The sequence below is a fragment of the Aotus nancymaae genome, unplaced genomic scaffold, assembly GCF_030222135.1.
Source record: "Aotus nancymaae isolate 86718 unplaced genomic scaffold, 86718_ANA_hifiasm-v0.15.2.pri h1tg000025l, whole genome shotgun sequence".
Lineage (NCBI taxonomy): Eukaryota > Metazoa > Chordata > Mammalia > Primates > Aotidae > Aotus > Aotus nancymaae.
Window position 1 is genome coordinate 38851034 of NW_026988438.1, and position 14433 is coordinate 38865466.

Below are 14433 nucleotides of genomic sequence, written 5' to 3' on the forward strand. Positions count from 1 at the left end.
TATTATACCACAGAATTAAAAGTTCAACAGATTCACAGTTACATATACAAATTCAGTTTAAAACTACTTTCCCTCAAAGAAGAGATAAATATTATTTTGACTAGGGTTCTTTCTGAAAAGTTCGAACGTACTGAAATAAGACCACTAAATTACAGAAGGTAAATTATGATTCTAATCAGAAAGCTTTGTCTCATAAAATAATATTTTTAAAAACTGTCTAACAAAATTAACATATAAAACCTAACATCATAAAATCTACAAAAGTGAACATGTCACACTGGTTACTATAGAGCTATGTTTGTTACTACAATACTCCTGTTTCTGGTTATGATTATGTGTTTACTTCAGAGGCTATGTCAAACCTAAGAATTGGCAAAGAAAAGCAATGACTGTTACGAAAACGATTTTAAAAGTACTTAAAAAGATGTCATAACTTACCTGCAACACTAGTGATTGTAACGGGAACTCCCTGCACTTGAACACCTGCAGCACCCAGGTTGGCAACGCTCACTGTCTGAAGGTTAGGCACTGATGCAAGCTGGGCAGTATTCAAAGTTATTGGGGCACCAGCAACAGCCACAGGAGCAATCTGAGCAAGAGTTGTGCCACCACTTGAAGACACTGGGGTGATGGTTAATTGTTGGGATAACCCAGCATTCTGAACTTGCAAATTTGAAAGACTCTGAATATTCTGAACCTGTACAGTCTGCCAACTGATTTGCCCTGAAGGTGTTAAAGTTGGAGCCCTGATAAGCACCTGAGTCGGATTTACTGCTTGAAGTTGAACATTCTGCAAAGGCTGCTGCTGGATGGTCTGAATTGTCTGCCCTGACTGGAGTTGAAATGACTGTGGTGGAATCGCCTGAATGATCTGTTGCTGAGGCTGTTGGATCTGGATCTGCTGTAAGATAGGTTGGCCTACAATTTGCACCTGCTGAAGAGAATTTGATTGATCCTGTGCATTCTGCATTCCATTAGGCTGTAGCTGACTGGAGCTCTGGGCTTCAGACTCAGTAGCAGCAGGTGTCTGAGATTCTTCAATGGTGCGTTCAGAACTACTGGCTGACGTGCTTGCATACTGGCCCGTATCTGCTGAGCTCACTAATGTGTCACTGCTTGTCAGAGATGTTGAAGCAGTGGTTGTGCAAGTAGTAGAGGAGGAGGGAGATTCCGGCATAGTACTGGCAGAAGTAGTAGTATTAGTGGGTGTGGAAACTAACTGATTCCCATTGGAAGTCCCACTATCAGCAGTAGTAGCAGGCTGGCCAACCTGCCCAGTCCCTCCTCCAGCAGCCACGTTGTTTATCACTGGCAAAGCTAGAGTCACGCCTCCAATGTTAATTGGTAGGGTGGTTACAACTTGAGCCTGAGTACCAGGAAGAGTCTGTAACTGAAGTGGTATTGAAACGCCAGGTCTAATTTGGACTGGAACTGTCTGATTTGCCAGGTTTTGAGCAAGAATATTCCCAGAAGCTGTCCTGTTAGCAGCTGTGAGTATAGCTTGATTATTACCTGCAGAAATGAGCTGAATTTGACCCTGCAAATCCTGTAGAGATGAACTACTAGTTGGATTGATCTGAATTTGTTGACCTTCCACTGTCTGAAGTTGTGGAATCACTTGGTACTGTACACTACCACCTGGATTTTGTACTTGTATGACTTGAAATTGACCAGGGGTGGAAGAATTACCTGATTTAGTTTTTGTAGGAGATGCACTCCCGTTATTACTGCTGGAAGAACTAGATGAACTAGAAGCTGGTTGAGAAACGTTATTTTCTTTTGAAGCAGGAGGAGTGGAGGCAACAAGTTGCCAAGCGTTTCCAGCAAGTTGCGTTGTTACCAGTTCTAGCTGTTGTGGTTGATTCTGAAGCTGCACCAATCCTTGGCTTGGATCTATAATAATTTGTTGTTGTCCAGTTGCTTGATTTTCACCAGGAGTCCCTATTTTGCTGCAAGTAGCTGCCAGTAAAGCCAGAGGAGAGGGCTGAGAGTCCTACCCAAAATAGGGTGGTAAAGCAGAAGGGGGAAAAAAAAGTGGGCGGATTTAGTGGAGGCCAGTAGTTGCCAGGGGGTTACTTATTTATTTTGACAACTCTACATAACAGAATTTAGGAAGCAGCAGAAATCAAAAAGAAATACGAACAAAAGTAGATAAGAACTATATGAATAAGGAAGCAGGTCCTATAATATCAAGTTTAAATAAAAGGAAATTTCTTTAAAACTTTGTAAAGTGTTTTGTTCCTAAACTCAAAATGCCCTTGGGAACACACACACCGTTTTCTTATAGTCTGAATTCCTGATGTAATTTTAAACAGCGTTATACCCTCAAAGAGGTGAAATCTTGATGAATTTACAATTTAAGTTCCTCACTCTCAGAAAGATGCTTTGAGTGGACAAACATTTTTATTCTGTTCTTTACTTCTGGGCATTTAAAGGGCATAACTCCCTCTCTTTTCTAATGTGTCGTTAAGAATTTTTTTTTTTATTTGTTTGCTTTTACCTGGGAGCCTGAGGTTTTGGGTTTTTTATTGTTATTCTCTGGCTCAGAGGTTTTCCCTCCTTCTGTAGCCATCGCCGCTGCCGCTGCCGCCTCCTCCTCCTCCTCCTTCTTCTGATCTGCAACAAACCCCCCAACCACACACACACACGACAACAGGTTATTAGGATTATTATTATTCGTCTTCTCCCTCTCCTCTTCTCCCTCCTCCCCCCGAACATTAATCTCCATAAACCCGCGATCCACGCACACCGGCAGGGGGTGGGGGAGAAGGAGGGAAGGGAGGAGGGGGTATCACAAAACGTGGTTTGAAACCCGACCCATCGGCTCCAGAGCAACACCCAGAAGGAGGTTGTTCCCTCTCAGACATTAAGACAAAACACAACCCTCCTTCCCTCCCCCTGATTCCCTCCCGCCCTCTCCTCCTCCCCTTAAAGCATCTCAGCGGCCCCGGGGGAGGGGGGAGAACCGAGCAGGGTCTGGGGAGGGAGGGAGAGAGGGAGGCGGCGAAGGAGACCGAGGGGGGTGGAGAATACGTACCGCTCATCTCGCATTAACAGGACAAACCCTCAGACGGAGACACTGGGATAGAGGTGGGTGGGGGTGGGGGCGAGGCGGGAGGAGAGGCCGGTCCCGCCCGCCCGCGGTGGCTCGGAGGAGGCTGTAGCTGGCACAGGCTCTGCCTCTTTTTCCACGAATGGCCGCCGCTGGGCTGTGGCGTAGCAGCTCCTCTCTCCGCCCGAGCCCGGCTGACTCGCCCTTGATTGACAGCGGCGGCGCGCGGCGCGGGCGGTGGCGCGGGTCGGGGGCGGGGCCAGGGCGGTGCGAGCCCTGCCGACTCCCCACCCCCCTCGGCCTCTCTCTGCCGGAGCCTCCGACTCTCCACCCCTTCCCCCAGCGGATTGGCCGCCGACCTGCCGGGGGCCGGGGCGCTGGGGCCGCCTCCTCTCCACCCCCTTTCTCGGGGTTATTCTTTTAGCAGCTCTTCTCCTCCTCCCTGGATCCTCTGGCGCTCTTTCCTCGGCGCTCTAACTCAGGAGCGCTGCCGGTAGGCCCTCCATACAGCCAAACTTGTTGTCTCAGGATATCCCGCCCCCTACTCATTTCCCAGCGCCCTTCACTCAAAAACCCGCTCCAGCATCTCTCCAATTGCCACTAAAGAAAAAAATAGGGCCCTCGCTCCAGGCACGCGAGAGGGGCGGACGTGGGCGCGTGCGGACCACGACGACTCGGTGCGCCGGCTGAACTGCCCACTGCCCCCGCGCAGGGAGCATGGCTTTCTTGAGGCGCATCCGGACGCGGGCGCCCTTTTTCCCTGACTCGGTCTCCATTGGCTGAGCCACTGGTGACGCGCGCTGAGTGGTGGGAGAAAGGGGGCGGGGCAATGTCGCAAAGGCTGTCGGCACTCGTAGTTTCCGGCGGCCGCGGCGCCTTCTTCGAGGCACCGCCTCTCTCCCGCCCCCGACCGAGGCCTGGCTGCCGAGCGGAAAGCTGCCCGAGGGGGCGGTGGCGGCAGGGCGTGGCCGGGGCCGAGTGGGAGTTGAACTGAGCGAGGAGGAGGGGGAATGGGTGTTGTTTGCCTGGGCCTATCCGCCGCGCGGGGCTGCCCAAACCACCTCTGCCACCGCCTCCTCGGCTCCAAGCCGCTCCCCGCGGGGCAAGCTCACACCCGGAGCGCTCGGCGATTGAGCGGGCGGCGGCGTGGGGAGGCGGGGTTTGCTGTCCTCGGGGTTTGAATGAACCCGGCTTCTTGAAGCAGCGCCCTCGCCTTGCCTTTCTTTGCTCACCTTCCTCTCATGCCCCCCGCTTTGAGTCCGAGGCCTGTTTTCTCACTGAGAGGGATCTTCCATTTTTATTTGTCTCTCTGACTGGCAGCTGGTGCAGAGCACTGACCCGCCTTCTACGGTTGCATCGCGTTTTGCCGAAAAACCTAAGTGGTTGGCAGAGTTCTCACAAGAGTCTCCGGGCAAAGAAAAGCCCAGCTCCATATGGGTCAGCCCCGCTCATGGTTTAGTATAAGCGTATGGGCAAGTGCAATTTACATCTGGCTGCACAAAGCATTTTATTGTCAAATGCACTTGAGCAGTCTCCTACCCCAGCTTTCCTCCAAAGTCCTGAAGTCTGGATGATGCCATGGAACATAATCAGAGCCTGATTAAGTGTACCAAAGGTGGAAGTGACCCTACATGTAAATATTGACCTTGGGAACAAGGCATGCTTACCCACCCAGGCTCAAAGCCATTTTCTCTCTTTTAACCTGGGCTCCACAGTCAGCCTTGGGCATTTTTGTCTCCTTCCTGAGGCCTGACGTGCTACAAGGGTGAGGAGGTCCCAGATGCTGAACTTCTCTGGCATTTCCTTTGCTTGTTAAAGTAATTGCAAAATCAGATGGTGACAAAGCCATGCAGCAAGACAAAGCAATTCGAATAATTACATAGTATTGTCTACCCCATTTTTTTTTGTCTACCCCATCTTATAAAATGAGCCAGAGATCCCTGAACAACATGCTTTCCCCCCATCGTGTACAATATAGAAAGCTCAAAAGTGCTTTTTTGCATTTACATATATACTATCTATCCTCAGGTCCCCTCCTCCCCTTAGTTCACCATGACAAATGAAAGAAGACATTTTTCAGTCTTACGAATTGGGGCTTTCCTTTTCGTTTTCTTTTAGAAAACCTGCTTCTGAGAGGCAATGTTACTGTCTCTGAACCATAGATTAAAAATAATGCTTTGGGAGGCTGAGGCGAGCGGATCACAAGGTCAGGAGTTCAAGACCAGTCTGGCCATCATAGTGAAACCCCGTTTCTACTGAAAATACAAAAAATTAGTTGGGTGTGGTAGTGTGCGCCAGGAATCCCAGCTACTCGGGAGGCTGAGGCAGATTACCTCTTGAACGTGGGAGGCAGAGGTTGCAGTGAGTTGAGATCGCACCACTGTACTCCAACCTGGGTGACAGTGCAAGACTCGGTCTCAAAAATAAATAAATAAACTTAGCCATCAGTATGAATCTCCAAAGCCCTAAATATTCTGCACCCTGTAGATAAGTGGCAATACTGGTATCCAAGAAACATAAGTCCTGCTTTTTATGGTGGACCAAAGTCTTCTAGTCCCTGACTGTTACGGACTGAATGTGTTCTCTGCCCCCTTCCCCATTCATGTGTTGAAATTCTAGACGGGGCGTGGCTCACGCCTGTAATTCCAGCTCTTTGAGAGGCCAAGGCAGGTGGATCACTTGAGCCCAGCAGTTCCAGACCAGTTTGGGCGACATGGTGAAACCCAGGCTCTACAAAAATTAGCCGGCGTGGTGGCGCTAGCCTGTAGTCCCAGCTTCTTGTGAGGCTGAGGCAGGAAAATCACTTGAACCCAGGAGGCGGAGGTTGCAGTGGGCCAAGATGGCGCCACTGCACTCCAGCCTGGGCAACAAAGTGAGACTCTGTTGGTTGAAGTCACTTGCCCAAAGGCCGCACTTTTAATAAGCAGCAGACCAGAATATAAATCCGAATAGTTTTATCCAATGAAAGATTATTAATGAAAAAATAATAAATTGAGTATCAGGAATTGCATATTTTTGAAAGTTGCAATTGCAAATACACTGGGCATTTTCGCTCTATATTTTCATGATGTTTAATAATCGACTTTATTTTTTATCTATTTTTGAGACAGGGTCTTGCTCTGTCACCCAGACAGAAGTGCAGTGGCACCATCACAGCTCACTGCAGCCTTAACCTCCCAGGCCCAAGTGATCCTCCCACCTCAGCCTCCTCAGTAGGTGTGACAACAGGTGTATGCCACCACACCCAGCTTCTTGAACTCCTGAGCTCAAGTAATCCTCCCACCTCATACTCTCAAACTGTTGGGATTATAGGAATGAGTCCCTGTACTTGGCAATCACCAAGTTCACATATAACCTTGGGAAATTTAATTCATCTATGTCTTAACTTCCACATTGACCAAATATATTTTATTTTATGGCAGCAATAATAAGCCATATTATACTCCTTTGCACATATAGATCGATATAAAATATTGAACAGATATATGCTATGTTCTAATAATTGCCAATAGCTATTGTGTTCTAATGTGTATTAACTATACATGTAACTAGGCTGAAGTAATAAACTTTACACATTTAAAAATTGTGAGTTAAATCTTCTCTGAAGTTGTCCAGACTATGGGAGAGCTAAATGCATGCACGTGAGGAATAGCAAGGCCATCTGCTTATCTACCAAACACAGCATTCTGCCGGTTTATCTTGATCCACTTGCTGGTGTCAGTTATATATGTATATATATGAATATCCCAGTTACATTACACTTAAACTTTCTCTGCTTCCTGAAAACAATTATTGTTGGTTTTTATTTTTAATGTAATTTTATGTTCTACCAGGGCTTTATTATGGTAACAACTACACATGGTCCAGATGTACTAATGAGGCTATTTGTTCTAAGTGAAATATGTTCACTGAGCCCTGTTTCTAATTTCTGGTTGGCTATACTCTTAGTTAATACACTTTTGAGCAAAGGTGGATGTTAAGCTTTGACTATTCTCTGGTTTATAGTCTCTCCAAATCTTTTCCTATATGCTTCCCAAATACAAAATAAGTTGTATAATTTTCAGAGGGTGCTAGGAAAAAAGAAAAAAAAAGAAAGCAGCTTAACAGTTTTTTAAAAAGTAGCTTCCTAAAAGAGACACTCAAATATGGTTCCTTTTTCTCATTTATGCCATGTTTGGCCTAAGTTTCTTCTGAAATACTAAGTAACCTCTGGCACTCCTTCTGTCACATCCATTCAGGTGTCAACGAGTGTCCAAATCCCCTCCTTGCAAAGTCCCCTCATTGTTCCACCACTCTCTGGATCTCTCAACTCCACAACTATAAGATAGTTCGTGGCAGAGGACGGGAAGAATATGAAAATGAATAGTATTCATTTTAAACTACTCAGGATTGTTTTCTGGTTTGTCAAGCCACCACCCTTTAAGCCTACCCACATTCTTGTGGGACCATGAAAATGCAAATTTATTTATTGAGAGTATCAATTAATAGAGTTCATGAAGCTTGGCTAATAGCCATTTCAAAGTGAGTGAGGTAAAGTAGGGTGAAACTTACCTGACTTCGGAACCAGGCAAGCAAGGACAACCATCTCAGTTCTCAAGTGAGTTACTTAACCTGTCTGAGTTTCCTCATTAGTATGTAAAAATCTTCATAATAATTTCTACCATATAGAGTTATTAGGAAGATGAAATAAGGTAATCTCGATGGCAGGTGCTTAATTTGGATTTCTTTCCTTCGGGTTTACACTGTTTATGTTATCTTTCCTGAAAATTAAGCCTTGATTTTGTTATTCCCTGAGTTCTAAAATGTAGTGAGCAATCCAACTGGTGAAAAGTATTTTCCATGAGCAAATAATAGCTTCTGGGGACATCAGCCTTTGTGGGCTTCAGGGTCTATATGCATTTTAGTTTTTTGGGTTTTTTTTGAGACAGAGTTTTGCTCTTGTTTCCCAGGCTGGAGTAAAATGTCACATTCTCTGCTCACCACAACCTCCACCTCCCGAGTTCAAGTGATTCTCCTGCCTCAGCCTCCCGAGTAGCTGGGATTACAGGCATGCGCCACCATGCCTGGCTAATTTTGTAATTTTAGTAGAGATGGGGTTTCTCCATGTTGGTCAGGCTGGTCTGGAACTCGTGACCTCAGATTATTCACCTGCCTCAGCCTCCCAAAGTGCTGGAATTACAGGCATGAGCCACCATACCTGGCCACATTTTAGCTTTTCAAAAGCAATTTACTATAAAGCTTACGGAAAGCAGTTCACTTAAAATTTAATGTAGGAAGGTGGGAAAGTCTTCTTTTATCTCCAAAAGAATCTGAACTCTGAAGTTTACTAACTTCTAGACCTAAAAGACTTGAGTTTGTTTAACAAAAAGAAACGCTTTAGGGAGAGGAGAGGGGCTCTTTAAGGCAATGGAGAAGAGAAGTGGGAGGAGGAGAACGACTGGGATGCAGGGGAGGGAGTGTGGCAAGCAGAACAGTAAGGCTGAAAACTGCGGGGCACACATGGTTTGGCTTCCCTCCAAAGGGGAAGATCACCTGAGTATGGCTTGTGCACTCAAGGAAGATGATTCAGAAGTTGGGGTGCTTCTCCATCTCTACACACCAGGGAAGGTGACAAGTTTCTAGACAAAAACAGATGGAATATTGAGGGGAAAAAAAACAGAAGGCAAAATGTTGAGAGAAATCCATGTAGAAAAGGATATAAATGGCAAATGTGACCAAAAAAAAAATTATAATTATCCTGTTCAATGAGCTCTGCCCACAGAGATTTTTTTTCTAAAGGTGGTAAGTCGTTTAAGAAAATCCGAGTTAAAGTATGACCATGAAAGGGGTAATGCCTGTCACGTGTTATAGACACAGTGGTATTCTGTGCAAGGACAGTTGTAGGTGTGCTGTCTTCCCAAAGAATGTGTCTGGAATATTCCTAGAAGCTTTCTTGTTAAGTCCTGCAAAATCCTTGGCCAACTCCTGACAGATCATGAGAATGTGAACACCATAACCAAAAGAAAAGTAGGAAGCATTTCTCCGGACTGTGAAGGCTGGGGTGGAAACAAAATCAGGGTGCCATGTAATTGGGCAAGTTGCATCAGTGAGTCAAATATAATATCAATAATACATTTCCATAGTGATGAATGCAAAGTCTTCAGCAAGTTAGTATAGCAGTAGAGTTGCTTTGTTCTCTGTCAGTCAAGCCAAATCTGGAATGTTTTTTTAGGAAGGACATCAACAACTGGAAGAAAAGATGGGCCAGGATGGCAAGAGATAAGAATAGTTCTAAGGATGGAGGATATCAGAGAGGATACTGTAACAGTCTTCAAATATTTCAGGCCTATTCATGAAGAGGAATTAGGTTTACTTTAGGTATAGCAGATCCTCAAGTAACGCTGTTTCATTCAACATTGTTTTATTATAACATTGATAAGAAAAAGAAATGAATTCCCAGTAAGGAATTCCCTGTGTGGAGTTTGCACGTGCTCCTCATGTTTGTATGGGTTTTCTGCAGTCCTCTGCTTTTCCTCCCACATCCCAAAGTTGTGCCCATTAGGAGAATCACCACATCTACATGGTCTTGGTGTGAGTGAGTGTGGGTGTGTGTGTGAGTGCACCCTATCACAAGATAGCATCCTGTCCAGGGTTAGTTTCCACGTTGGCTCTGAGCTTTGGGGATAAGCTCCAATCACCTTTGATCCTGAACTGAAATAAACAGGTAAACAATTAGTTTTGTTAATCTTTCTTAAATGTATATATAGCTCAGATTGATTTCAATGTTTCATATTAGAAGTGTCTGATCTGCTCTGTCCTCCAGGCTGGAGTGCAGTGGCACAATCATGGCTCATTGTAGGCTGCATCTCCAGGGTTCAGGTGATCCTCCAGCCCCAGCCTCCCAAAGTACTGGAATGACAGGTGTGAGCCACCATGCCTGGTCCGTTTGGGACCTTTTTTTAAGTTTGGTGATGTTTTTGTGACCAGAAGAAATATGCCATAGAAGCTTAACTCTTGTTTATATGAATTAGCCTATGGTCAAATTGGTTTGTTGTTTCTCTTGAAGTCACAGTTTCCAAGAACCTATTGATGTTAAGTAAGGACTTACTGTAGTTTCAGAGGACTGAAAAAGATCAATAAATGGATATTGGCAGGAGGTAGATTTTGGCACAATATAAAAAGACCTGGGTTGGATAGATGTTGGTAAAAGGATAAATAATTTAAAGAAATCCTGAAGAATTAAAATGATCTGAAATGAAACAAACTCCCTTGCGGCAGTGAGCTCATCTGAATCAGATGTGTTGAAGCACAGGTTGAACTATGACTTATTGGGAATGTTGTAAAAGAGGATTTAGGCATCTGACAGCAGCAGGAGCGAACCCAAATTCTGTGGAGACTAAAGTTTTTAAGCTTGGGGAGCACTTTTTAGGAACAGAGGATACAAAATTATGAATAAAAATAGATACAGAGGTTTGGAAGGCACTTTTACAAGTGAATGGTCCTTGAAACTTAAGCTCCAATAGCTTTGCAGTAAATTCATAACAAGGAAGTCAGTGGATAACAACTGTGAGATTTAAATTGTTTCTAAATAATGAGTAATTCTTAATTTTAAAATAATTATCCTGTTATCTCTGAGACAGCATGGAGGTAGCAGAGAGAGAAAGGAAATGAAGTAAGACACACCTAGGTTTCTATCCTGCCTCAGCCAGGTAACCTTGGGGAAACTACTTGATCTCTTTGAGCCTCAATGCCTGTAACTGTAAAATTCAAGTGATGATGTCTATCTGGAAATATTTGAGGGGAAAAATTAAATAAAATTGTGCATGTAAAGCACTGATATATAGAAGTTGTGCAATTAATGATAGCTAAATTGAAGGATTAATAAGGTTTGGGTAGTCATAAGGATAAGATTTTTAAAGACGTCATTTAGAGTTATCGTGTCATGCCAGTTGCAGAAAGAAAAAAAAGTAAAAACGAAGTAGAGTTATTGTGTCATCAGGAAGATAACGAATAACCTTATTTCACATCCTCAAATTTAAGGTGTAAGACAAGAGTTCATAAATGTCATCAAGCTGTGATAATCATATTAGGCTTCCTTCAGCCAACTCTAGCTTGTGAACAGACTGGAAAAATCACTCATAGAACTGATTGGCCAAGATAAGCAACTTTGTACTCTTTGTTCCCTCTTCTTTCTTTCCAAGTTTGGGATCAGAATCAAGGACTGGGGCATTTCTTGTCACTCTATACCCAAGAAACAAGTGGGCAAGTGCAAGTGTACACAGATGGGCCACATTATTAAGGGGGTAGTAGGTTGGCAAGAAAGTGTATATCATGCAGCTCTAGGACACCATTCATCTAGAAGAGTCTACTCAAATTGAAGTCCTCAGTCCAGCAGAGGTGGTATCACCTGGGAGCTTGTTAGAAATGCAGAATCTCAGCCCCACCCACGTGTTTTAACAAGATCTCCAGGTGATTCAGTGCACAGCAAAGTTTGAGAAGTGCTAAACTAGACAACAATGTCCATAGCTCCCCTGCCCCACCCACTTTCCACAGTGCTTTGCAGTTCTGAGGATGCCTCCTTTTGGCTCTTGGAATGTATGTTCTTTTGTAAGATCAGAAAGGTAAGAAGGAGTGAGGGGCTGGCCTGCTCTTCCTAAGAGAAGGCCCAGTCTGCCTGATTCTTATTGACCTTTCATTCTGTGAGTTCTCTTCCTTTCATACAACTCATGAGACAAGATAGTTCAAACTTGAGAGCAAGTTATACTATGCAGAAGGTCCAGGCATCTCTCTCTGGCTACCACATTCCCTTCTCGGAGGTGGAAGAGGGACGATGGGGCCAAGGGTTGGCTCCTACTCCAGAAAGAGGCCCAGATCCTCTAAACCAATTATCTCTCTCTCTTTTTCTCTCTCTTCCCTCCTCTTCATCATTATCCTTTTTCTTTTCCTCTCTCTCACTGATTATCAGCTGGGCAAAATAAGCCAGGGAGCAAACTCATCAGGAATGACTCCTGTATTAGGAAAACCTACGTGGCAGGCTCAACCAGTGTTGGAGCTCACTCACTCTCTTATCTTTTTCAAGCTAATTTGTTACGTTCTGGATTCACTTTTCCTAACCTTGGCTGTGGCCTTGAGGAAAAGGGAAAGAGGAAGAGAAACCTATTAGGCATGTATTATTTTTAAATCTCTAGACTAAACAAAATGAATCCTCTATCTGTCCTAGCACAGCTTCTCAAGATGCATTGGCATTTGGGAAGTCTCATTTAGTACAAAAAGACATGCCTTTGCTGCCATTGACTGTGTGTACATTGATTACAAATATTTACTTAGGATTTACTGTGGTATATATAAGCACTTTACATATATTAACTAATTTAATCCCCCATTAACTCTAAAAGTTAGATGTTATACTTGTTCTTATTTTACAGATGTGAAATTAGAGGACTCCGGGTTTTAATAACTTGCAAGAACACCCAGAAAATAAATGGTAGGGAGCAGGGATTTGAACCCAAGTGCCTTGTGCCAGAAACCTTGCTCTTAACCTGCCTGACACTTGTCTCCCAGGGACCTTAAAAAGAGAGTTGTTTGGTTGGAGTGTTCCTGCTCCTCCAGCCAGTTACCATCCTAATCGCATTACCATTCCCTACAGAGCTCCTTTGTCAAAGCACAGCCACAGATTTTAAATCATGAAGGATGTGTATGACTTTGGTGAATGCGGTTGTTTGTTTAGTAGACCAACCAGATTTACACATGAGAAAAGGAAGCGTATCATAGGCTCAGAAAAACTTCCCATAGCACCAGTAGTTTTTTTATTCAAACAACAACAAGAAAACCCTCAACAATAAAAAAAAAACAGAAAACAGAAAAGAAATATGAACAACACATAAGATAATTAGGGCAATCCAACCAAAGTGAGACAAAGAGTTACTCTTTTCCTAAAGGGAGTTTTCTAAGGGTAAGATTTTCAAAACAGAACCAATTAAATTTATTTCCTGTTCTCACCCACAGATCTTTGCTTCGGGTAAGCAAGTATGCTGTTTACAAAGTACTTTCTCAGATGTTTACTCTCTGATCTTCACAGCACCCCAGAGAGGTTGAGTATCTTGCCTAAAATAACACAAACTAAGTGGGAGAGTTTAGACTGCAGCCTGGTGTTCTGAGGTAGAGACCATAATAGTCTAGCTTCACTGCCTGTTCTCTGTTCTTTAGTGATAAAAGAAGAGTGGAAAGACGTGCAGATCTCATACTTTAATTTTGGAAATTTCCAGTCACACAGAAATAACAGCTAGCAAGCTATCAAGGGCTTTGCCATTCACTAGATGCTGACCTAAGAATGTCACATGGTGTAATTTGTTTAACCCCCACAATAAATCAGTAAAAAACCTGTTATAATCCCCATTTTGCAGATGAAGAAACTTAGGTATGGAAAAGTTAAATACTTTGCCAGGCTCATCCTTCTAGCAAATGGCAGAGCTAAGACTCCAACCAAGACAGGTTTCCAGAGCTGTTCCATTACTACCAAGCTCTCCCATCTCTGCTGAAAAATTAAATTTAATTGTTTGACAGAGAACTCAACAGCATTAGTCTTCAGAAACATCTGTGATGGAAAAGGGAGAGTACACAACATATTTGTAGTGGGAAAGAGTATTATTACAGTACTCACATGTTAAATAATCATTTGAAAGTAAACAGGATTATCAGTTAGGTGTCAGAATGGAATATTAATGATTGATAAAGTGTATCAACTTTTGTAATCTGAATATCTTCTCTATGTAAGGAGCTATGTGAGGTGATGGGGGCTCCAAAGACAAGCAAAAGCTGCTCCCGGCTTCAAGAAACGCACAGGGAAGCTGGAGAGACGAGAAGCCATCATCACAAGAGAAGTTATACAACCCAGAAAGCATAAATACAAGTTCAGTTGAAGCCATAATTGAAGAGATGTCACAAGACAGTAGGTGATTAACTGCAAAAGGAATTTTCCAGTCAATAACTGTAATGGGAGTTTAGGGCAAGGAGCAATCCCTCCAGGCTGGGGCTGTGAAGGAAAACTTTGTCAGGGAGCTTGAGCTTGAATTGGATCTTGAAGGATGCCCATAATGTGAATAGCTGTAGGGTTGGAGGGAAAGGGAATTCCAGACAGAACAGTGTAGGTGAGCGGAGGTGTAGAGGCAGGAAAATGCTGAGAATGCACAATTGAGGTGGGGACAACAAACAGGAAGCCTGACTGCACCTGACATAACTCCAGTGCCGACCCCTCAGCCCTTGGAGCTGCTGCTGTGGAAAACACTTCATGAGGCACCCTGGTACTTATCCAATCTCTAACCATCCACCCACTCTCTGCCTGCTTTCCTACTTCTAGGTCAGGGAGTCCTTGGTAACACATACAGCCACAAGATGGGCAAATC

At 44.0% G+C, this 14433-nt stretch overlaps 1 protein-coding gene across 3 annotated transcripts in view; it reads right to left on the reverse strand.

Annotated features, from left to right (window-relative positions):
• SP4 (Sp4 transcription factor) overlaps positions 1-3213 on the reverse strand; it is an 86880-nt gene extending 83667 nt beyond the window's left edge. Inside the window, exons 1-3 of one of the 3 annotated variants that reach the window (XM_021670165.2) lie at positions 3038-3213; positions 2501-2616; positions 439-1959 (exon numbers count right to left, since the gene is read on the reverse strand). In XM_021670165.2, the coding sequence (XP_021525840.1) occupies positions 439-1177 (739 nt within the window). In that variant the 5' untranslated portion in view covers positions 1178-1959; positions 2501-2616; positions 3038-3213. Of the gene's footprint in view, positions 1-438; positions 1994-2500; positions 2885-3037 lie in introns of those variants that run through there. The other 2 variants (XM_012447823.2, XM_012447822.3) reach the window with 2 other exon arrangements.
• Between the last annotated feature and the right edge of the window lie 11220 nt (positions 3214-14433).